Source organism: Lottia gigantea (genome assembly GCF_000327385.1).
Source record: "Lottia gigantea unplaced genomic scaffold LOTGIsca_66, whole genome shotgun sequence".
Taxonomy (NCBI): Eukaryota; Metazoa; Mollusca; class Gastropoda; family Lottiidae; genus Lottia; species Lottia gigantea.
In genome coordinates, this window is record NW_008710245.1 from 36135 (window position 1) to 62212 (window position 26078).

General features: G+C 33.1%; 5 protein-coding genes across 5 annotated transcripts; 1 reads left to right on the forward strand and 4 right to left on the reverse strand.

The window, feature by feature from the left end:
• Window positions 1–2364: 2364 nt before the first annotated feature.
• LOTGIDRAFT_129713 (hypothetical protein) lies at window positions 2365–3955 on the reverse strand (the record flags this gene model as incomplete). The annotated part of the gene is made up of 3 exons (XM_009064851.1): window positions 2365–2525; window positions 2673–2756; window positions 3076–3955. 3 exons carry the CDS (start codon window positions 3953–3955, stop codon window positions 2365–2367), a joined length of 1125 nt encoding a protein of 374 aa, XP_009063099.1.
• A 3131-nt stretch (window positions 3956–7086) lies between these two features.
• LOTGIDRAFT_167364 (hypothetical protein) lies at window positions 7087–10170 on the reverse strand (the record flags this gene model as incomplete). Its single annotated transcript, XM_009064852.1, has 6 exons — window positions 7087–7175; window positions 7579–7960; window positions 8359–8525; window positions 9095–9251; window positions 9665–9825; window positions 10086–10170. The coding sequence occupies 6 exons, from the start codon at window positions 10168–10170 to the stop codon at window positions 7087–7089; spliced, it is 1041 nt and encodes a 346-aa protein (XP_009063100.1).
• Window positions 10171–11309: 1139 nt separating this feature from the next.
• Window positions 11310–17893, reverse strand: LOTGIDRAFT_235512 (hypothetical protein; the record flags this gene model as incomplete). Its single annotated transcript, XM_009064853.1, has 8 exons — window positions 11310–11443; window positions 11887–11946; window positions 12456–12502; window positions 12637–15361; window positions 15605–15708; window positions 16373–16587; window positions 16847–16982; window positions 17882–17893. The coding sequence occupies 8 exons, from the start codon at window positions 17891–17893 to the stop codon at window positions 11365–11367; spliced, it is 3378 nt and encodes a 1125-aa protein (XP_009063101.1). The 3' UTR covers window positions 11310–11364.
• A 1511-nt stretch (window positions 17894–19404) lies between these two features.
• LOTGIDRAFT_235513 (hypothetical protein) lies at window positions 19405–23025 on the reverse strand (the record flags this gene model as incomplete). The annotated part of the gene is made up of 4 exons (XM_009064854.1): window positions 22379–23025; window positions 21114–21342; window positions 20527–20635; window positions 19405–20006 (listed from the first exon to the last, which is right to left on the reverse strand). Exons 1-4 carry the CDS (start codon window positions 22927–22929, stop codon window positions 19405–19407), a joined length of 1491 nt encoding a protein of 496 aa, XP_009063102.1. The 5' UTR covers window positions 22930–23025.
• A 1182-nt stretch (window positions 23026–24207) lies between these two features.
• LOTGIDRAFT_179417 (hypothetical protein) lies at window positions 24208–25164 on the forward strand (the record flags this gene model as incomplete). Its single annotated transcript, XM_009064855.1, has 1 exon — window positions 24208–25164. The coding sequence occupies one exon, from the start codon at window positions 24208–24210 to the stop codon at window positions 25162–25164; it is 957 nt and encodes a 318-aa protein (XP_009063103.1).
• Window positions 25165–26078: the final 914 nt, after the last annotated feature.

Below are 26078 nucleotides of genomic sequence, written 5' to 3' on the forward strand. Positions count from 1 at the left end.
CTACCTTAAAAATAAAGAGAAATGTTCATTTGGATGCTTGAAGGCTGCCACCTGTGATACAGACTAAAAGGGTTTCAAAGTTATTCAAAGAGTATCTTTGAGAAGTAACATTGCTGTCGTGTGATATGTGGATTTGATTAAAAAGACAACGCCCATTATAGCACGTGGATTTGATTAAAAAGACAATGCCCTAAAAATATAACATGCTTGACAATTTTTTGCTTAAAGGAATTTTACTGAAATACAAAATGGTTTTGATCCAAATAAATACAGATCTCATAGAAACGTGCTTTTCATCAACTATAACAAACATTCCAATAGAAATATTTCATTTTCAGTTTAAAACTTTCAAAACAATCAGTAAAATTTATCACAATTAAAGGGATACAATCATTGAAATATTTGCTTCTGCTGAGAAGAGCTCATTTTCACCAAAACTTAAAATAAGCTCTAGCATCTGGTTGAGCACATATTTATACAACTATTTCCCTAATGCCTTTTCAAACAATACAAGGATAAAATATAAAACCAAAACTCGGCAAGAGATCATTTTATACCTTGGGTTTTTAAAGAGGATGGAACAAATATATTAAATAAAGGTATGTTATATATACATGTATATACAATTATCATAACAAATATATTAATACAATATCATAAACAAGATTCAAAACTCAAACAACTTGGCATATATTGAATATGTTTTATGAAATTACAGGTGTCTAAAATTTATTGAAGAAACAAAAGAAGGAGAAGTAGGTTTATGAGGATACTGACTACCAACTGGTTCTTGTCCAAATCTTGAAATTGATCTTTCCTGATTATTTATAATCTTTTACAGCTGGGTAGAGTGGAGTAATGATTCAAGCAAGGTCACCAGAGTTTCACATGCAAAACAAAATTAGAGCCCATGACTACCATTTATTCACACTATAGCCTATAGCTGGTCCTCAGAACAATTGATTAGTTTTAATATTACAGTTTAAAAAAAACATTGAACAAACTTTTCTAATGTAATAAATGACATGTTGTTATGAGCCCTGACTGTCTTGAACACATGGACAATATAAGAGAATAAATTATCCAAGGGACACAATTCAATCATACATGAAATCTGAAGAAAGTTGAATTTTACCCTGTCCATTCAGACTCTTAAATAATAAGTAACAAATTTTAAACTAATAAATACACTGAGAATTTCGTTCCTTTAATCTGATATGTTTGAAATGAGTAATTGAGTTTAAATATCTCCAGAGATAATTATTGACCTAAACAGTTACCTGCTGATACAGATTAATTTTAGCTTTCCATTTCGCTTTCAGAATTAAAATCGACCATAGACAGTCAGACAGTTCTCTCTCTCAGACTGTAACTAACTTTCTCCCAAGCAATGAATTCACAATATCAATAGTATCTCCTCATAATAATCTTCATAACTTCCTAGACGTAATGCTATTCTAAATATCTATGAAACCTATTTTTTTAATAGTAGAAGAACCAGAAACAGGATATTAGAAATCTGAAAAGTGATACAGGTAGCTCAATAAGCTAGTACAGCATATAATCAATCATCAAAATTTTACTTTTAAACAGATTTGTAAAAAATGAAATATGTTTCATAATATGTATCTTATCAGTAACCATGCATTAAGATACATAGAGTATGATAATACACAGTACTCAGCACTATCATTCTGTAGACTAGACCTTCTATAATACATTATCATTCAGCTGTTCTGTCTTTCTTCGTTCAACCATTAGTAATTACCATTATTAAGCTTTGATGTGTATAGTTCTTATAACTGATGAACCGCCTTGTCTATTTATACCAATATTTAATATCCTAAAAATAATTAATGGTATTTAATTTAATGTTATTGACTTTTATATAATCTTACAGGCTTAGAAGAGATTGTAATAATAAACAGCATCTGTTGTGAACATCATAAATTTGAAAAATGGACACATTTTATACAGTAAACAGCCACTGTATTTTTTAGGTATCTCAGAGATATGTTTTTTCTGAAGATTACTCACGAATCATTTAATTTCTTAAATTAGACTCAGACAAATTCTATCACAATTTATGCTAATTTTATGCTGTTAAAACTGTTGATTTATTGAATACAGAGTTTCCCAGTATTCTTCTCATGTGAAACAAGACATCTACATCTACATTTTAATCATTTTGGAGGTATAAATGTAGGTTGGAGGTCGCTCAGAATTACCTAACATCTATACCAAACGTTTGGTGACTGCTTACAAGTAGAATAAAAATCTGAGTAATGGTCTTGTCCATGGTAGATGAGATCCCCTTTCATTGAGTCCCCTGAAGCATTTAGCATATATTAGTGTATACTATACTTACATCAACAGAACAAACACAATAAATATCAAACCAGCCATACATAGAAATACCACACCACTAAAAAATTCTATTGTTAGATTATAAATTAATGTTGCTGCTGAGCCAATTATTGCTGTACAACTTAATTCTATCACTCCAACACTAGCAAACAATATACCTATAATATATAACAAAAATCTACATCAATATGGATAAAAAAAAACATGATTTAATTAGCACACACATAAGATGGATGACAAACATGGGTGCCGATATTATTATGTGTTCAAAGAGAAATGTCAGCATATGATGAAATTAAGTTTACCTTGTTCAACTGGTGATACTTGATGTGACATCATAGATCTTAAAGCTGGTGACACAACATCTCCTATAATTCCGACAGCAGCAGCTAAAATATATTCCATTTGAATGTGTAATAGTATTATGAAGACTTTGGTTCCATGTCAGACATAATGTACATTCATAGTACCTGTACTTCAAGAAAACTTTTACAAAACCATTTGGATCTAGTCAAAGTCTCTGGATTATAGAGACAGGCCGAAAATCTTAATTAAGCAACAGGAATCTTTAATTTTCCTCAATCCTCATGCAAAAGCTAGAAAACTTCTTGTTGTTATTCTTTAATTTTTAATATTTATCATAAGCAATATGCAAGGCTCTTGCAAAAAAAAAGGTTTCAAAATTGGCAGTTTCTTTTAAATACTTACAGGCATAGATGTAGACATCTTCAACAGCAATACCTAACAGTATCAATGATCCAACACTAGATACACATCCTAGTATAGCAGGCGTTCTCTCAGACATACTTGGACCACACCATTTTACAAAGATTAATATGGAAATCCAGTTGACAAGTACAGTTGAAGAATAATATAGGTTTATCTTGGTTTGTGGCCAACAGAACGGAGCATCCAATAAATATAAAGTGGTCAGTGAGACACGAGAAAGTCCAATGGATATCACAAGAAAAAATGAAATCAGACAAATTATTAGTTTCCATCTTCGATGATTTGCAGTATCTTTTGTGTACAGCTGCACACAATTTTTAAAGATTTTGAGAGAAAATGGAGTTTTGTTTTCAACCCTAAGAGTTTCTGGAATGCATAATGATGTGAAAATAAACGCTAAACCTAAAAGACATGTGGCAAATGTCATTGGTTCAAAATATCCTCTCATTCCCACCCAGTAACCAGCAATCAGCAATCCAGAAGCAGACGCAATAGCCAACATGGCCTCTAATGCAGTGATTCTAACAGCTCTTTTTGGTCCTGGTTCTGTAATATCAGCAATCAAACTGAACATTGCCATTAAACAAGTTCCAAAACTTCCTGATAGTCCTTCAAGAGCATTTCCAATGAATAAGAAATGGATATTAAGTCTGAAATTAATCACTATAATGTAGACAATGGCACGGAGCAAACTTCCTGATATAGCTATCAACAACACAACCTTTCTACCATGACGATCAGACAATCCTCCTAGAAACACAGTTGGTATGATGGCAGGAAAAGCTGTGGCAATGTTCAAATATAAGATCATTGTGGTGGTCTCTTTTTCTATTTTTCTAGGCACATCTTTATCAGTCATGTTACCATATATAGGTTTAATCATTTGACAGGGGTGCATGGCACTGATGTTGTATCCCGGATAGTTTTCAGCAATTTTATCAAAAAGAAAGAACTGTGTAATGGACAAACTTGTTACATATGATAAAAAGTACAGGAAAACCACTACTTCAATAAAAACATACTGACGAATACTTTGAAAGAACCAAAGTTTCCGGATTTGGGTAATGTCGTCAATATCTTGAACTGTATGATTGTCACTGCGTATTAAAGGACTGTTTTCATCTATTTCTTGTATAGATTCACTATACCAGTCTATCTCTTTAATTTCTGATGATTTGGCCATTTTAAAAGTATCACTGCATCTAGAAATAAATAAGAAGACATATCTTTATTTTGCTATAGGAACTGAAGGGTATTCTCCAAGTTTATTAGCCTAATAAGGTAAAGATAAGTTACTGATTATTTGTTTGAGTGCTAAGTATTGCCCGTTTATTAAGCCAAAAGTAAGTTTAATTTTCTCCTAATTTCCACTTGATCACATTAAATACATAACATTCAAAAAGTATTAATCATATATATAATCAATATTTTGTAATCAAGTTAATCCTTCTTAATATATATTGACATATTGGATTAATGAGGGATTATAGATTAACTAAAATAACATTGAGGTTACCTGCTAGGTAAATTATAAAATACCAGCTAAAACAGTTGGCAAATGAATATTACTGAAGTACTGGTAATGAATGCCGACTGTCTTCTAATATATTGTTTGTAAGACATATAGAAATGTCTATAGGTAAAGAAGCACAAGATATATGGATATACTATTTCTGACATTTATTAACTCAACATTTCACATGCTGATACAAATGAAATGAAATGAAATGAATGATGATTGTTGACAATCAATTTGCTAAATAAAAAGGAATTCAGACGTTACACATAACACAGATTTTCAACTATCACTTAGAGTAGGTATATCACAAATTTACCTTTTAGAATTGAAATAAACTAGTTATTACCTGAATTGATTCCACTAACACTAATTTTGCATTTTATAACCTCTTTTTCATCAACCCCAACCAATCAATAATAATGTTAAGCACATCAAGTTACAGCATTATTCACAACCATACTCTGAAACAGATCACATGATAAAACTGTTATAACAAACCTACTTGTTAGGTCTATATACAAGAAATTATGAAAGTTCATTGTCAGGTCAACCAACCAAATGGGTTCATCTTAGTCAGACAAACAGAATAAGGGCACCTATTGTAAGAATAGGGTCATATGAATCCATATAGGCATGTATGCAATACTATGCACTCATGTTCCTTAAGCAACAGCAGGTATGATGATTATATCACATAGGATCATACAATACGATGTGGATAATCATTGTATCGTTGCTTAAAGAACATGTATGCATTATAAAGCCTTCAAAGACATATCAAGGCCACACCTATCTTATTTATAGTTTGTAAAAAATTTTAAATTTTACCTATCACAACTTCACATCATCATGTGACATGTTGTGTAACATAAATTATAAGTGAATTTTTTTAACTTTTATTAGGTACTATTTTACTTTTGTTGGTGCATTGTATGTTCATCTTGAGTTAGAATATCTTTCCAAATACCAATACATGTAATGTTACCCTACTTAACATTTTGAGTTGTCTTGCACGTATCAATGAAAGCTTTGAACAATGACCAGCTGTTTCTGTAATAAACCTAATACTGATAGTATTTTCTATCAAATCTATCTATGTCTATGGTTATTTCATAAATGATTCTTTGACAGAATATAAAACAAGCTAAACTGCTTGGTCCACGCCATAACCAGACACTGGCCTTGCCAATGTTGCCATTGGTATCTAAGACAGTAACCTGGTCTATTATTCTATTATGTTTGTGTATTATACTGAAATATGAGATTCCTTATGTCCAGTGTAGATTATATATGTTATTAATATTAACTTACCCTTTTCACTAGCTTTCTTTCTACAGAGCTACTAAATGATATTATTTATCAATTATCATAACAAATGAATAAGTTAGAGCCAAGGGGTATAGGCCTAGTGTTGAATAACAGCATAAGCATCCATATAACTTAAGTGTCCAGTCCAGTGGCAGCAGTGCACTATCTGCTGATTATCAATCAGTGACAGTGTTAGTAGAATTTCATTTCGTTATCCCTCCATTTACTTGACACGAATCTTAAATTCCAAACAAAGGTTTAGTGATAGCCAGTCTGTTACATATAACACCATCACCTGCTTTCAACTTTTGCTTTGGGCTATTTATTGTCCTTTTTGTTCTTTGTTTACATTTTGGTCAGTTTAAGGGTCATAGCTATTTTTAACTGTATGTCCAGATGATCTTGTCTGGCAGATGTAGACCAGAATAACCAGTCTCTCAGTCAAGACTACAAAATTAATGGACCTGTATTGTTTTACTATATTTAATGAAGCAATAGGCCTACATCTATGTATTTGATGGATTTGTTTTAAAACGGTTATTTAAAACGGCTGTGGTGTGTTAAGGTGCAAGTTTTTCAGATATTGGTGTAGTTTTCATCAATTTGAGCAACCTTTTTTTTTTTCAATCAACAAAGAAAACAGAATGCCCCTTTAACATAAATACTTATTGTGTATGAACAATTTAGCTATAATGATCCTGGCCTTTTTATTCCTACAACCAAATTCAGGTTTGTCAAATTAAGTGTACACTGTGCCATTGTATCACATCTAGAAACTTTAGTAAATGATGTCTCTTCTATATATTATGGCAGTGACTCAAGAAAAGACGACTCATCTTTTTAATTTCAAACAAAGATAATTCTGGAAATTATTTATTGGTCAAAAATATGGCGCAGCTGTCCCGTTAAATGATCTTAAAGTGAGTGAAATCATCCTTGGAAATTCATGCCTGTGTGTGCATAGGACACTAAATTGGTCTCCTACTCCAAATCATAAATATTACAAGGAATCTGCCTTTTGTATCCCTCTTATGATTTATTGAAACTATCTCATCTACTTCATATAAAGTGTTCAAGGATTTTGAATTTTAACAAAAACATAACATAAACAGAAACACATGCAAGAAAATATTTTTATTGCACTTAATAATATATTGAATTTGTTAGGTATCTAAAACACTATCTAACCAGTCTTCTAAGTCTTCCATACCAGGAACAGCACCCTGGTCTTTATGTAATGCTGACTGTGTCTCTGAAATCAGATAACATAAAATTTAAAAACATTTACATACTTAACCAATCTGATAATGCCAAAACTCGTTTTATATTTGTTAGAAATCCCTTAAGATATAGAACCAACAAAAATAGTTTAACAATTAATCAACGTTTTTGAGGTAAAGAATAGATAACCTTAATTTCAATATCAGGGCTATTTTTGTGAAATTAATATTCAATTAAACCAAAGAAGAACAAGTTGTTAATGTAATTTTCGAAAGAGCTATCAAGAGGACAAAAATGAAACGAATTGGTAGGACAAACCACTCTTACAACTGTTAAAGTTGTGCATCATGTGATACACAAACCACCCCTATGTCATCATGGCCGATCCCTACCATTGGGCTTTCTAGAAGACAAGTAAAAATAAAACTACAAACCATTTAAAACTGTGGATTTCAAATCAGGAGGAGTCTTTATTATACTACCATTAGAAACTATATTGAAATTTTGAATAATATCTGTACTTGTAGAATTTCCCATGGAAAGAAGTTGTTCTAGTTCACATTCTTGTTCACATATAGCGGCCGTTTGTTTTAGTATCACAGATTTTGCAAGTTCGGTTTGGGGAATAGCACTTTCAGGTTGAGCACCAAGATCTAAGTTATTTTCAATGTCAGAAGATAAATGTTCAAGTTCAAAGTCTCTATCATTGATGTTAGATATTGGTTTTGCTTTAAGAGATGGAAGTTTAGGTACATGTGAGATATATTCCTTTGACTTCTCTTTAGATTCTGTGTTCATTTTTTCTATCTGATCTTCCTAAATAATATAAAAAATCCTCTTTAAACAAAACATTTAAATTTCTATGCTTCTTTATGTCACTCCAATGTGTGCTAGATAATTTGAGTCAAAAAACTTAAAGGTTTTATTAAATTGCTTTTTTTTTTAGTCTGGATAAATTAGTGTGCGAAATTTAAAGTTATATATCTAAACCAAAACTTCAGGCATGTCCTTTCTAACAGAACAAATAAAGCTGTTTTTCAACTAGATTCGTGGACTCTTTTCCTCTGTGAAAGATTCCACTTTGCTAACATTTTTATTGCAGTAATATTATTTTATTTGATGATAGTAACAAGCACTAAGTGCAGTATGACTTATTCTAATGTACATCCACCCTTTTCTAATTGCCTCAATCATTTCTCTTTCAAAATACTTACAGTAAATAGATGTTGATCTATGGCTAACTGTTTATAAAGTGGTAAAGTATCTATACAAGTTGATAAATCCTGTAGATCTAAATTACTATACTGACTAGCTGATATGTCAGATAACTCTTTATCTAAATTCTTCTCTGATTTAAATCGAAATTGAGACAATGAACTACCTGGAATTTAAATAAATCAAATTGCATTATTAGAGATATTATTATTTGTTTTGTCAGCCTTTCATTGTACAGGACTCCCCGAAAGGGTAATAATGATTTATCTTATCTTAATGTAGCCTGTTGGCTAGCTAGCAATATACAGAAAATGACAATTGAATGCTTTCCAATTTTTGTTCCAATGTTATTTGTGTAGTTCCAGAAAACCTTAATTATCCCCAAAACATTTGACTTGAATATTATTACTTTTTGTTATAGTGACATCATATTTTGTTTTTCTGAATTACACACAGACGTTAAACTGGGGACACGAATGGTTTCAAACAGAATCTTTGAGTGTCCACATTACAAATGTGAATGTTTTTAAACCTTTTAAAATAAAGTTCAACCTTGTTTAAAGTCAACCAACAGTAAGATTTGACAATCTAAGCTAAAGTCAACCAACCTATCAGTAAGATTGAATAACCTAGGCTAAAGTCAACCAACCTACCAGTAAGATTTAACAACCTAGGCTAAAGTCAACCAACCTATCAGTAAGATTTAACAACCTAGACTAAAGTCAACCAACCTACCAGTAAGATTTAACACAGTTGAAAAATCAGATCCTTTGCTTTCTTCCACTTTATTTTCATCAACATGAGGTATCTCATATCTATCCCAGTTACTCACTATTTTACGCTTAGAAAATGTTTTCTTCTGATAAACTACACCTTGAGATGGAACATCTTCCTGTATTCAAAAAAATAATTATGAGAAAAAGTGTCATAAAAATGCAAACAATAGAAATAGCCATACAGAGCTACTTAATTTCTCAGCCATTCTCTCAACCAACTGGACCTAGTCACAGTTCAAATCCATGGCCTTGATCTTTTCTGGCATACGTTTCAGTTATTGAAAGACAGTTGGAAGTTTGAAGAAATGAACTTTGGAATATAATTGACAATAGGCACAAGATTGGAACCTGAATGCCCGAAAAGGAAGCTCCACTGATCTACTAAGCTTTTGTTGAATTTTAACTTACTCATTTCACTTACTCTTACACTTAATCTCTAAGATTACCACCACATTTTGCTAAAGAAATTATCAACAGAAACACACTGAGGGTCTAAGAGCTAGATAGCAATAAAATGCAAGTTGTATACCTCTGAATCTGACGAATTAGATGAAACTTGTTTATTGCTGGGTCTACTGATAGAAGAAGGCCTACATGGTATTTCTTTACTTGAACTAGCTCCATCTTGAGAATTTTTACCTTTTACAGGTTTACCAGAAAATTTAATTTTATCATTTTTTCCTCCAGTACCTAAAATAGAATTTAACTAATTCACATAGAACAGTTTAAGAATCATACTTTCCATTGCCCTGAACTATAAAAAAATAACATTAAAAGACTAAAGTTAGTACAGTATTAATGATATTTCTCAAGATAATCTTATTCATATTGAAATAATAATGGTATGAGTTGAATTAACCACCTTGGCCTAAGTCGTAAGACAATGAAGATAATCTCTTTCTTGATCAAATTTATGTTAGCAATAAATTATAATTCATAAATTTTCTTACCTTTGCCATCATTCGTATCTTTTGGCACACCATGTTTTTGTTTATATTGTGCACTTTTCTTTTTCTTGTGTTCATCAGGCCTCATATTGACATCCACTCGTCCTCAGTAATATAACATTGATGTCTGATGAAATCAAAAAACAAACAAATTCAAAGCAAGATGTATTAATTCTCTAGATTGAAGTTATTTATGTGATAAGTATAACAATTAGCAGGTATAGGACAGGTACCAATAGTGGTTTCTATTCTTAAAATTCCAATATATCTAGTCTACTACATAGACATTGTAATGCGGAAAAAATAAATTTAAAGCGGTCTGTAGTCCAACAATCAACATGGTGATCGTGAAACTTTGAACAATTTCAAGTTCAAGTCAAAGTTTTCATCATATCAACTGAACAAGCTGTGCATGGCTTGCACGCCAGAATTCAAGTCAAATATCATAAAAATGACTGAAAAAAGGGAAATCTTACTAATCTCTACGAATGTTAATGTTTTTCGACAGCATCTGAAAATTAACTTTGTTATCTCCCTTGGCGAGGACAGTCTAAAGTTTGGACTTGATGTTTCAAAATCATGATAGATTCATATTATCATGTCTCAAAAGAGGATTTCATTTTAACTAATTGAGACCTTTCCTAAGTGGAATCTTCATTGGGCCGTAAAAACTTATTTGTAATGTAAGCTCCATGTAAAGGGTTTAGATACAAGCTTCAGACCACAATTATTATCTCGAATCGAAAACTATGTCATAGAGTTATCTCTACTATATATTATATTACTCGAGTCTATGCAATCAGTTCACTTCGTGTGGCTTTATAGAGAATTCAAGTGATCATAGCTTATCTTCTTACATGTAAGTGTAGTCTTACACGCTCGAATCACCACTGTGCGTTAAAGAAAAAATGGGGGTGAGGGGAGGGGACATCATAGGCTACTCTTGTTTAGGGTTTTCAACTGTTTTTTAGATTTTTAACATGCACAGCACAGGGGTTTATTTCACCATCTGACGTATTTTCCATGTAAACCTATCCAACATGCATTACTGGTAGGAGGGGGAACCACGTTCATTCCCTCAATGATCAGAGAGTGTTTTTTAATTTATAACGATCGAAAAAACATTGTCAATTGCCACTTTCAATGAATAATGATGCAATTTTATGTAATAATTTCAGCAACTATATCTATTGAAAGGGGTAGTATTCACAAAACATAAAATAAATTGACTCTATCATAACTAAAATTTAATTTAAAATTCAGTTTTGTTCAGTTAAAAAGACTATTCCTGTCCAGATAATCTTTTCTTCTCCACTTCTTTTTCTAAAAGTTTCTTTTGAACATCTTCTCTTCTTAATTTACTAGAAAATATCAATTAATTACAAATGTCAGGGGTTATAAGTACCAATAATATCTAGATGCTCCAATAAACCATATTTATTAAAGGGATGGGTAAAGAGTTGACACTAAGCTGTCCCTTAATAGCACTGGCTGTTGCATCAACCATATTCCTGACCTTCATGGGGTTCCTAATATGGAACCTTACTGCCTGGGTAGAGACAATTTAACAATCCCAGGTTGTCACAAGCCTTACCACAGGTTAATTTGGGTTCAAGATTTAAAACTGAATCAAGAACTAGTTGTTTTTTCACGAGCTGCATCTAATGGAGTAACTTTGTATAACAAACATGAACTCCTATTCATCAGTAGAAGTTTCCTGTATGAGAACTTCAGGCATATGAGCAATGAAGCAGATTCTCATCCTTCATCCTTTGGTTTGTAAATTCTATAAAATGTTATCTACCTGTTAAGTGTGGGCTCTTTATAAGATACTGAAGATGCAGCCCGTCTGCTTTTTCTCTCACTGTAAAATAAATTGGTCAACAAAGATTAAATATTAACTCAATATATAAATATATAAGCTTACATATTATTTATACATAATAATAAAATAACAAAAGCCATCATTCACATCATAGTGTTGATACACAATAGTTTCCAAGAGACATGCATTACAAATTCTGCAGCATAAAACCATGAAACATTTTCACCCGGAGTGATTGGACCAGGATAGCATTAAAAAGGTTCCTCTTGTTCCAATTATAACCTTAATTGAACGCCACAAAACCAGATTATATCATATTCAAAATTTTCCCTTCTATGCCCTTCTCCACTATTTGATACCATACTATTTTTTCGGTACACATTGAACAGGTTCTGAACTCTGTTCCAACTTGTTTTATTGAATGTCCGGTTGACTCCATGAGTCCCAAACATGCAGAACTCCTATCGGATGGCTCCCTTCACAATTCTTTTTTATATCCATGTGAATTATACATATTTTAACTACATGTATAATCTTCTTATACCTACCTGTTATTGACATCTAAACTATCTCTACTACCAATACTTTCTACTGTCTAAAATATATAATAACTTTGTGGTTAAATATCTGTTAATATTCATAAGCTCGAACTAACATTACCCTTCCTGTAAGCAATGTATATCTATAGCACTAATTTGACAAATCAAAAAATGAAATAAAGAATTTTACCCTTTTGGATGTACTTGTTCTGTTATTTAGAGATGACTTTCTGCCATCTAAAGTTTGTTTGACCAATGGACATGGATCAGGTGTAATCACGTTCTCTTTTGATGAAGGAGGTGAAGATGCTACAAGAGATTTCCTACTGCTCTTGATACTTGGTCTATTTTTGAAGACTGTACATATGGAATCCTCTGAAACTTGCATTGGAGTTTTGGTCTTTAGATCATTCTCATTTTCTATAACAATTTTAGGCACTTTTTTAAAAATAATGTTTTCCCTTTGGTGAGATTTCCCAGTCACAGCACTATTTGGCTTTGTGTCTAAATCATTTGATTCATGTCCTCCATTTAGAAAGTCTGAATTCGTACTAGTTTCTGACTTTCTTGGCCTTCTTCTAGTCCTTGATCTACTTCGTCTTTTAGGTGCAGCACTTCTCACTATTTCATCTGACTCTGAATCACTTATTTCAACCTTCTCACATCCGTTCCCATTTTGGGATCTGCCACGTTTCATAGAAGGTCTTGATCGCTCTTGATTTTCAATTTGATTTGTTGCACAATTTTTCATTTCAGCTTCTTCCGAGTTCAAAGATTTATTTTCAGAATTGGAATTCTCTGGTAACTTGTTTCTTGCTCTACTTCTCACAGACACAGAAGATTTTTCAGACTTCTCAAGAGTTTCTTCTTGTGCTTTTGGTCTACCTCTGCTACGAGATCTTCCTCGTCTTACTACAAGCTTTTCTTCTGGGCTGCATGTTTTCAAAGGGACAGAATATTCTTCAAAATTCTCTGGTTCTGTTAATGGTTTGCCAGCAGTTTTTGATGAAACATTGTTCTGATCTTTATCAATACCAAATCTGTTCTTCAGATCTTCAATCTTCTTACTGATATCTTTATTATCTATTGCATGTGTCATTTCATCTTCTGTTGGCTTATTGTCTTCCTCATGTTGGTTCAATTGCAGCGGTACCTCTTCATTTTTGTTATCTTCTATAAGTGTTCTTGCTCTACTTCTAGACCGTCCTCGTCTTTGGGAATCCTTTGTTGATTTTTCTGGACTATCCAATTTCATTGGTACTGAGTAAATACCTGAACTGCATGGTTGGGATTTGGATTTTGTGTCAGTAGCTTGTTTTAATGTTCTTCCACGACTACTAGATCTACCTCTTCTGTTTATATCAGCTGTTGCTTTTTCTGGGCTCTCCGTCTTCATGGGAACAGTGTACAGCAATAGAGAATCATCTACTTTATTAGAATCAAGGTCATCATCAGAATTTTTCAAGGTTCTTTTGCAACTTCTCGATGGACCTCTCATAGCAACTTCAGAAAAGCCTTTTGTTGGGCTCTCAGTTTGTGACTTAGTCTTTTCAGTTGTTTCAGCATTTTTTAAAGTCCTTCCTCGGCTTCTTGATCGACCCCTTCTTTGTGGTTCTTTAGCTAACTTCTCTGGGGAACCAGTTTTCATAGGTACAGTATAAGTTTCACCATGAGTGGTGTTTTGCTGTACTCCTTTGCGACTTTTGGATCGGCCCGATCTTTCCTTTAGGTTATCAGTGTGCTGCTTTGCTGGACTATCTGATTTCAGGGAAACACTATACATATTGCTAGTATCTTGCACTGATACACCCTTTTGACCAGGTTGGAAATAAGATTTTGATGGATGTGTATAATTCGAGTCAGAACATTCTTCGATTTTCTTTGATTGTCCTTTATTAAGTGATTTGATTTTCTTTAATAATTGTGAATCAGATTGTGAAGACACTGGACTTGATTTTGATGTCTGATTATCAGAACTGTCTTTAATAACTCTGGATCTGCTTTTTGACTTCACAGGTTTATTTGCTGTAATCAATTCTGTGGAATTCCTGTCACATCCAGGAAGTTTAATATCTTCAGGAATTTCTTTATAAGATTCAGGCAGTTCTATAGTTGGTGACTGCATGGAAAAATCAAACACTGGTATCCTTGATGGTGATGATTTTGTTTTCTCAGGAACTTTTATTTCTTCCTTCTTGCGCAATTTCGATTTCACTTTTGGTTTGGGAATGATCATGTCTCGGACATTACAAATTTTAGTTCGATCTCTAGATGTCAATAAGAGTTTATTGGCAGGTTTTTCCTTAGAATCACCCTCTGCACTTTTAGTGGGTTCAAGAGATTTTTGAGCTTCCTCCACAAATGTATGCTTTTCTTTTGACATAATCCCTCCTTTTTGGAGTACCTTAGCATCTTTTGATACAATTGAATTTTTCGCAACATTATTCTGTTGAGGTCTTTTGTTTTTTGTTTGCTTGGAGCTCTTTGTGAATGTCATTGTGTCACTTTCACTTGTCAAATCACAAACAGATATATTTAATGGCTGAATAGTTTGATTAAAATCTTGATTCATTTCCATATCATCATCAGCATTATCAACATGATTTTCATCTACCAAGTCAGACATCATACCAATTGGTATGGCCAAAAAAGTTTCTTCGGCATGTTGAACAGGTTTCGAAAAAGAAGGAGCTTTGATTACTACACTAGAAGGATGTCTGCCTTTGTTAGTAACTGAATTGGTATTACACATTTTTTCGTTAAATTGTTTTGTGTTTTCACTGGGTATAACTGGTTGTCTTGCTGCCAGTTTTTGATCCAAACTAAGACGCGATCTACGAATTTTTCGATCAATCCTGTCCACTTTGGTTTTTTCTACACAATTTGGTTGACTTTTTGATGCTTGTATAGGTGATCTGAAAAACAACAATATAACTACATTAACATGTTAAGTTGATCAAAATCATCATGTATTTTCTATATATGTTTCACCATGTGCATGCAATGTTCAGTGGAGTAGTCACGACTTCACTCATAAGACACAGATGCAGTATCGATATACATATCACAATAAGTACTTTTCATGGGCCCTAATCTCATAACCATTTATTACTAAAACAGTGAGGCAGTGTTTGAAAATACAGATGAAAAATAAATACCTAGAACCTGTTGAGGGTCTCTTTTTCATATCGAGAGTAGTTGAATTAACAATTAATTCTGTTAAATATCTATTCAACATAATATCAATTTTCTCTGTAGCTTTCTGGAATGTAAAACTTATAAGAGTATATATGTCAGGATTGAGGAAAATCGACAGGCTCCAAATTTAATCAGACATGGCTTTTTTAAGTTATTACAATCAGAACTCGACTGTAACTACAATATATGGTAGGGGGTAATAGCAAAGATAGGCCATAAGCAATTAACACAACCATCAAAAACTTGTATCCAAATAGAGATAGGCTAAATACTGGATTTTTTTTCAGTTTATGCCATGATGTGCAAGATTAAAAGTGTCATAGAATGTTCTACAATTCAAAAATCTATAATTTGATTCTTTATCTTTAATATCCCTCTGTTAAACATACTTCTTGGATCACCTTAAATGTCACTGACGAAGTTTGTAATGACATCAATGTAAGTAGCACAAAGGAGAGTATTAATCTTCTGTGAAAATTTAAGTGCTTCCGAATCTTTGATTATGGGACAGAATTACCACTCTAGTTAAAGGAAATGAAACTTTTCTACTTCTCATTTGGTCAAGAAGGATCAGGCAATGAACACTGCCTGTCTGTGTCTTCATTGGGGACAATTTTCATGGCTCATATCTGACCTGCATCATTCATTAATTTATGCTTAAATCATATCCAAAGTTGCCAAGTTAGCGCAAACATGTTGGTAGATTTGAAAAAATATTATCAACCCACCTCTATCCCTTTCTTTGTCTCTGTTTCATAAATCTTTTGTAAATCATTTTTTTCCATTCTTTTTTTATTCAGTAGGATCATATTATCTTGGTTTTCTTGTTGTAATTTGATGTATTTTTCATTCAACTTTCCAAGAGTTATCTTGGCTTTCTGAACATCCAGAGCAAGAACTCGATTTTTCCCTCTCAGACTTTCTTTGGAAATAGAACCCATAGCTAGAATTAAATATATATAAATTTATTATGCCAACAGTCAACACTGAAATTTGACTCCTTATATAGTAAGCTTACTTTAATAATAAACTAGTTCACTTGGACTTTATCAATTGATTTTGATTGCAAGAAGCAAGTTATTGAATCAAGGCTATGAAATCTATAATAATTATATAGCTTATATAGCGCCTTTCGATACAATAGAAAAATGCCTTATAGCGCCCAAATCTATAGTTTTAGTGGTTGCAAAAGTTGTCCTTACAAACATTACAGAGCTTAGTAGAAATAATCTTCTTTCTTCGACCTGGTGTATTAAAATGGGTTGATTTAGACTTCATTTTAGCCCGAATATTGGATAAAAAATTGTCCTCATCTATAGACATATCTTCCTCTTCAATCTGAAAAAAAAAAAAATTGTTTGAGATTAAAAATAAGAGTATTTTAAATCTAGCTCAATTCTTTTCCTTACCATATCAATTTGGCTCAGTGAGTTAGACGCTTGCTCGCGAACCTGAAGGTCCCGGGTTCAATCCCGGCATAGGTCGAGATAATACCTTAGGATTTTTCAACCCGGTTTCCCCCTGTCAGTGATGCAGGTAAGAGGGGCTGACATGGAAAAAGCCTCTAGTCGTTCGGATGGGACAATAAACCGAGGCCCTGTATGCTACAGGTGTGCACGTTAAAGATCCCTCGACAGTTGGAAATCGAAAAAGAGCAGGCTAACGCTGCTGTCCTGGCAAAATTTCCCTCATGGCACCCTGCATGATGTTGCCTGTCTTCATTAGCCCATAAGGTGCAGAAAAGTAGGACGTAAAACTCCATAATTTATTTCATTTTAATTTTTTCGTCCCAAAAGTTGATCAATGGTATGATTTCCGAGAATTTCATTCTTTTACTGCGCATTTTTATAAAGAAGTGCTGGCGAAATAAAAAAAAAAAACATGACAGGTTCACAGCTAATATCCACTGACTCTGTGCATCATTGCCTATTTCACATATAAATAGATCAACCTTAAGGCCTATCTTTTAACTATCTTTCTGCTAGCATTATTTAACCATGGTAGGGCAGTGACATTGCTCATAACTCAGTGGCACTGTGACTGTCATGAGTTACTGACATCAGCTATTCATGTTACCCAGTGTCACTGGTTTGACACTCGCTGCAGTAACAGTGACAGTATCATCAGTCATCGACATCAGGTCTTATTGTTCTCTGTTAGTGACAGTGTAGTTTCTCAACTGATCACAGGGCCCGTGTAAAGGGATTTAGTTTAAAACTAAATGTCGAAATACTCACCATTTCACTCATACTTGCCAAAAACTATTAATACATTAGATTTTGAAAACGCCCGCTTACTTCCATTTTGGAAAATAGCTCCCTCTGTTGATTTAGAGATAAAGATGAGACAATCAACAACAAAACTAAAAACAGACCACAAAGGATTGAGTATAATGGAAGAAATATGTTTTGGGTATCGGGAGCCAGATTTCAATAATAGTTGAGGCATAGAGCTGTATACTGTCAATATACAGGTCTATTGTTGAGGTTAATATGTTATGACTTAAAGATGGGTTTCCTTATTTTTTAGTGTCAAATTAAGCAAACCATTTGATTAAATGGTGTTTTAAATGAAATATCATGTATTCTTAATCATATCAATATGTTCTTATTGCATATAATTAAGTTTTTTTAACCAATCATAAATGTTTAAGTATGTACAGTCTTGGATTAACAAAAAAGACTATTTGATCTTTCTAGATCGGTCACTCATTGGATTTCTGCCAAATATAAATTAATTATAGACATGTGAGACAAACTGGTATTTTCCCAAGTCATTAGAACACCTCTACTTTCTATTCATATAAGTATTAGCATTTTCATTTCATAAATGAAAATAAGGGAACCCATCTTTAATTATATATTATTAATACAGTATATTTCTCTGGGTGTTCATATTAAGGCGAGACATTAACCTCCTTTCGAAGTAAAACATGTTTTCAACATCTTTATTGTTCAGATATAAAGCCTTTTTAGTAATTTATAATAACAGCAACAATAAAATTAGCACCAATTAATAATAAAGGACGAAAGATAATATTAAAATGAAGATATCCCAGACCTATTCATTAAAGAGATATACAAGTATTCGCCTAAATAGATATCATTTTTCATATCTGTAATCGATGAAAACCTAAAGCCTACCATTATGACCACCTACGGGGATGTTTTGTCAGCAGAAATAGCTTTTTTACAACTATCCATAGAATTTTTCAGAATCAACATACCATTCTCGGACAAATCTGCGAAGATTTTTAAACTGTCCTTGCATAATTTACAGGCCATTCAGGTAATCTGCATAATCTTTAACCACTCGACGCTTGAACGATTTATGTACACACTTTGGTGTACCGATAATAAAAATCTTCGTTAACTAGTGCAAGTAGTGTGTGCAATTTTGCACGCATAAATTTTTGTACTATGTGCATTCGACTCGCGTGAACTATGCGCAAACATTACTTCAACTGTCGCGTAACCAAAGTGCCTATTTTGTGGTCTTGCAACGCGTATACAGTGCGTACGATATGCGCTAACAGGTTGCAAACGCTGCGCTCCACTGCGAAATATCGACATACAAGCATTGATAAACATGTGGACACACCTTAAAGGAAACATAAATTTACAGGATATTTTTACGGATCATACGAAAGTAATCATTCTTCAGAAAAACGTTATAAGAACTTGAGCTATGAAGTAAATCATCGTTTTCAAGATTCTCAAAGTAACATTTAACGTCGCCTTTTTATACTTTATATACTGTTTTATACACATTGTTTGCGATTTTGTTTTCCTAACCAGCTCTTTCTGTGTTTGGTCGTTGATTTATTTTGATCGATTGCTTCTTCGTCTGCAAAGCGTACACTTTTTGATGGTTTTGGATTTCCGAATTCTTCATTCTCTGAGACAGTAGAAAATTTTGTGTTCTGAGAGGTACCACTATCTTTTTTTCTTTGTCCTAACCATTTTTTTCTCTGAATATTCGATGTTTTACTTTGATCGTTTGCTTTTTCTTCTGAAAAATTGCCAACATTACTGCCTTTAGGGGTGTTGGAATTTCTGATCCCGTCATTCTTAATAGTAGTAGTTATTCTATCCTGTTTAGTTTTGTCATTTTGAGAACCCTTTTGTTGTCCCAACCACTTCTTTTTACGATTATTTGTAGTTTTGTTTCCATCGCTTGCCGTTTTTTCTGCTGATAGAACAACTTTGTCGCTTTCCTCTTCTTTTGGGATTTTTAATTCTAAATCTTCATTGTATGATATGCTGTTACCAATGTTAGAATAATTCCTATCCCAGCCGTCACTGGTTCTGCCTCTTGTATAACCTTGTCTTTCTCTCATTCTATAAGAATGGGGGTTATAGGCTGAAATAGTCAGATAGAAAAAGATAGTGCATTTAGTGCATTTAGTGCATTTAGAATATGTGTAATGTTCCCTGTTCATTTGGGCAAAATATAGATAGGGCTCGAGATACGTGGCAATAAGTAGCTCAATCTTTAGTACCACCTTGAATCTTTCAGGATTGTGTGACGATTTTGCCTAATAACTTTGAAGGAAGTAGAACGAGTCGATATTCCTGCCACTCATTTGGTCTAATAAACCTCCTTAAAAAGTGCTACTTGAAGGTTCGAAGTCACTCGAGATATTTCTCCAAGTTCTTACCAAGTATCATTTACATTGGATGAAATTTCTACGACAGCTAGGTATTATTGTTAATAAGAAAACGTTGATAGGGAGACGGTAATAAACGTCCAGATTATCACGTAAAAAAAGCCAGGAAAATTATTGTGTTTGTTCCAAGAAAAACTTGTGGAATAGTTTGTGAGTTTTCTGTTCCAGTGAACAAATTTTCATGCGGACGTATATAAAATGTAAAGAGTTTACCTGGTTCTGGAGCGCAACACTTCGAATCTCCATACCCAGAAGGGTAACCTGAATTATCTGCCGCATTTATTGATGTCTGTAGATGACGTAAACATATAATTATGAAGAACTGAAATCAGAATTTGAAATTCATAACTGCTAAAAGTATCGACTGATCAGTCAGTCAGTCAGTTTCAAAATATTGGGAATTTTGACTACAATATTCAAAATAGACATTATATATTCCATTTCAAAGGTGCATGTTTAAATTTTAACAGGTCGATGATCAGGGCGTCGCCAATATAACCCACATTTAATTGTGGTCAAAAGCAGAGTATAAATTGACAAGAGTAATTGTTACTTCGCTCAAATAATTAGCACAGCCCAACATTTTGTTATCATGGATTTGATTGTTTTCAAATGTCTAAATTCAACATGCTAAGCTGTAACTCCCAGAGTTATTCTGGCATCTGCAGGATCTGATTTTAATTCAATATGTTTATGTTCATTATTGCCATCTCAATCCATCCGGGGAACCACATTTCGAATTTTCAAAATCTATACTCTCGGATAAAAATTAGCAGAGAATAGACAAGCTGGCTATATACCTCAACTCCAGATGCCCCAAACAAACCACATAAAGCCGGATACAGAATAAACTTATCATAAAAAGATGATAAATTGGCCGAACAGCCAGCTTTATACAGCGTAATCTCGTCATACTTTTGATGAAGTTCATATTGTGTAACTTTATGAAATATACACGGTCTCATAGATTCCATTTGACAACAACTAAATGGTGCATCGTCAGTGATATATTGTCCTTTTTCCATCCTCCTGTAATAATAATATTATAATGATAATTTTAATAATGAGCTAATTATATTTTTTACGGTGAAGATAGTCGTTTAAAATATCATTTGAATTATCAAATAAGCTAAAAGCTCATATCTGAGGCAATGAAAAATACGACGCTCGTCTACAATTGAACGATTTTAGCTTGAAATCATATTCTTCTATGAACCTGATGATTTTTATTCGCTAACAACGTAGGCCTACAATCCAACCAAATCGCTGCGCTCGCTCCGGATGATCAGGTTTCTAATAGCTTTTATACGCCCACAAATATATTTTGGGCGTATATTGTAATTAACCGTGAGGTCAGTCGGTCTGTCGGTCCGTTCGCATTTGGCTCGTTCTCACTCAACAGGCATCAATTCTTTGTGGATTCTTTTGATTTTGTGGGTCAATGTCATTATGAAGATGATCCCCTATCGATTTTCTCAATGATCTGATAATTTTTCACGGAAATATCTTGTCTGACTTTTTTTTTACTCTATTTGCTATTTTGTGCATCTCGTGCTCATTTTACAGACAATTCTTTATGCATTCTTTTAATTTTTATTTTGTGGGTCATTATGAAGATGATCCCTATCAATGATCTGGTAATTTTTCACTCTATTAGACATACAGTGCAACTTTTGCTCACTCTTTAAGGAACAATTCTTTATGGATTCTTTGGATTTTATATGCCCACACGTAGTAGGCTATCTTTATGATGAAGCTGGTAGGCCTACCACCGATAACACCATCGGTAATATTTGCATACAGCCTAAAAAACTTTCAAAATTCTCACAGATATCTACTTGTACAATTTTTATTCGATGACTTTCATATTTTCAGGGTTAGGCAATGACATCTTGAAGTAGGCTATATATGTGAGAATTTTGAAACAGCTGAGATACTACCCATGGAACTTTAGGACGTTTTTTTTTTTTGGAAGACTCTATTACACTTCGGTGATCACTTCCGCAAATGTAGGTCTGCATTATACAGCCTACACTAAGAGTTTATAAAAATCTGCGGCACCTACTTCTTAACATCTGGATTTTCAATATCGACAAAACCTTTACCGATCCAACTCACATCAAACCAGTCTTTGTAGCTTAAACTCCCACAACACTTATATCTCATCTGAAGTTCATCTATAACTGACTTCACGTGCATATCGTCCCTGTACATTTTAATTCTGGATAACATACCATTTCGAAATCCCTCGGCTAACCAATCCCTATGGACCAAGCACAATGCTCCTGTAACAACCATACCAACAATCAAAAGTACCATGAAGACCATTAGCGGCATAAAACCAATTTGATAAGCTTCTCTGGTCTCAACAAAACCAGTGGCGTAGCCAAGTTTCGTACCATAGATATGCAGAAGGAATATAACACACCCGACAGTTAACAAAGAAATAAACAAGATCTTTGGATCGTACTCGTGAAATAAAACTGTCCAATTGTCCATATGCAGCTTCAGGAAGACCGCACCACAAATCACACAAAATCCAAATGCAGTCATTACCACACACAAAATGGCTATCAGAACACCCAGACAGTTTCGAGTTAATTCTGAAATCTCCATATTCAACCTTTAGAAACTAATCTATCAATATAAATGATCTTGAAAATGAACACATCGTAGACATTTGATTTTTTGTTACTTTCACTTCCGCCATTGTGCAAAATTGTAACTAGGCTAACTATGACGTTATTTACGTCGCGTGAAAGGGTTCACGTCACTCTTTTTTCGCGAGCCTAAATTTCTTGAACAAATTTGTTAAACATATATGAAACTCAAACATTCTAAAGATTGGACGATGAAGATGATATAAAACACCATTTTGCAAATATAGGCCTACGTACTAGAGACTTTGCAATGCAAAGAATATTGAGTAGGTAGAGCCAGACCTGTATATATATATATATACACGACTCTGCTGATGAGAACTATGGGGGCTAAATTTACAGGTGCATGGTAACTTAGTTACAGAAAATATGGTCACCGGAATTATGACCTATAGTTAGTATTGGTTCGGATACGATAAAGGAATTATATATTCCACAGACTCCAAGGATCTTCGAGCAGGCTACTCCAATTGAATGAAACATTTTTTAATTTTAGCCTAGCTGAGAATCAATACTATATTATTAACTAAAACCAATTTTGTGATGAGAACGTACGTGTAGGCTATAAAGGTCTAGGGCCTATAGACACCTGATACCACTTTTCATAATGAAATACTTACTATGATTGATATACTCCCTCATGTGGAAAGTTCAATAGCTGCTACCAATATATCGTCAATATGTTGTTACGGATTTCGGATTTAGTTTTGCGGTTCGGATCGTTAGTAGTCTTGGTCTACTTAAATTGGTTCATTTATAATACTACATAAGATAAAGTAGGCTACCTTTTATATTGTCTTGTCTTATCAATTCAAAGCCTTCAAATAATATTGCTTGTTTGTGTCAATCCACGAACGATCGAAGTTATTGTTGAATTCTCCTGGTTCCGATTTGACTAAATTTATTGTGTCCTTTTTGACATGTGTCGCTTTTGACTATTTTGTAATTTTTGTATAGTATTTTGTCCATTTCGGTACATTTGCAGAAGATGTCTCTCCTTGTCGCTTATGAATTTAAAAAAAAGAAGGAAAAATCTGCTTTGAAGTGTAAGTTCGAGTCACATTTTGATCGAAATAAATCAAATTTGATTTTTTTTTACACGAAATAAATCTTTCGATGTGTGAGATTTGTTCAGAAATAATAGAATTTTGCAATGTTTTAAGCGTCCTGACAAACAATCATGGCTGACAAAGTTGACTACGAAAGCATGAGTCAACAAGAAAAACACGTTTTAATGACTGAACGGTTACAAAAACGAGACGATAAAAGGAAACTGAACATTGAAAATAAGAAGGAAGACAGAGAGGCGCCTATTCGAGAGAAATGTGAACATTTTCATGACAATCTGAGCAAGGAAATTGATGAAATTGAGAGAGATGTGTCAAGAAGTTCGTCACTGACGAAGACAGAATTGATAGATCACTTTGATGGCTTAACTGTTCGCTTACAAAAGGCTCAGAAATTTTTATCTGAAGCAACATTGTTTCTGCCATCATATGACATAAGTAAAGCAACCGAATCTCTTTCTAAACTTCAAAATATGTTACAAGATAAAAGAAATGAATTGATGCCAAAGAAAAAGTTTGCATTTAAGAGCAAAAAAGCAAGTGAAGGAGATGGAAAGAAGACTAAAAACTTATCGACAAAGGATGACGCTCACAAGAAGTCAACTAAAAACGAGCCCTGTATTTTAGCAGACTGTAAATTTGTAGATGAAGATGGTAAAAATTTATCCATGGATCCGTCACAGATAAACCAAAAAGATGTTGCATTGGCCAGACTTAAACATTGTGTAGTGAAATTATATGGTTCACCATCAGCTATTCATGTGAATGAACTGGAAGATTGTAAAATATTTTGTGGTCCAGTGTCTGGTTCTATTTTTATACGTGAATGTAAAAATTGTGTTTTTATATTGTCTTGTCAACAGTTACGAATTCATACGACAGAATTTACAAACTTTTACATTCATGTTACTAGTAAGGCCATCATTGAAGACAGTCATGATGTTCAATTTGCACCTTATAATTGGAATTACCCTGGAATTGCTGAACACTTTAAATTATCAGGTTTAGACAAGGAACGTAATAATTGGGATGATATTGATGATTTTAATTGGTTGGCTGTAGATGCACATTCACCAAACTGGTCACTTGTAGCTCCCGAGCAGAGAAAAAATTGGGACCCTTGAAAGCAATGTTAGATGACTACATCTACTAGTATGTATTTGTATATATATATAAGACAACTATTGCTTTTGATAATGTGATAATGTTTTTAAATGCACTATTTATTAAAGTTTTTTAGATAGATATTTTTTAAATTATCTTACTGGTACAAGTCAGAATATACCTAAGTTAAAACTCTCATCAGTTATTGATGTCACAAACATAAAAAACGTTAACTTCCCTGCCATTTATCTAAGAATGTCTTCAGATCCATAGAAATAATATGATGTATAAAATTATATTTTACAATTGAAATGAACACACTTTCCTTCCATGTTTCAGACCATAAATGCCCCTCTGTAAATTGTTTATTCAAATAACTTTTTCATTGTTGTCATTTACCTCAGTCCAAAGTATTAAAATATCAATTTCAAACGAAATGCAATGCAATTCGGTCAACATAATGGAAACTTTGGAATCTGAAGGCTACAGACTAAAACTAATATGTTAAAGATAATCACCATTTGTAGTGAATTATCTCCCATTAACTGTTAAGACCTAAAGATAAATGATAGCAATATTAGTCAAATTGACTTTAATTTATAAGCTTATTATTTATAAGCTCATTAATTTGCAGGTTTTTAAATTGTTGTTTTATCTCAAGTTTAAGATGCCATATTACCATTCTTTTTTCTTTTTTTTTTTTATAATGTTTGGAATGTGAAGTATGTGGAGGTATATGGAGTGAAGCAATTTGAAAAAAAAAAAAATAATAATAAAGCATCATAGAATAAGTGGATGCAAGATTTAATTAATCGCTTGGGTAAATCTGTGCCAAGTTATATGACTATGACTGCATTAGGTTACTATAAGTTATGCAATACTTTACAATAGTATCTCATTATGCTAAGAATATCTAAAGTTTGGTAAAAGGATA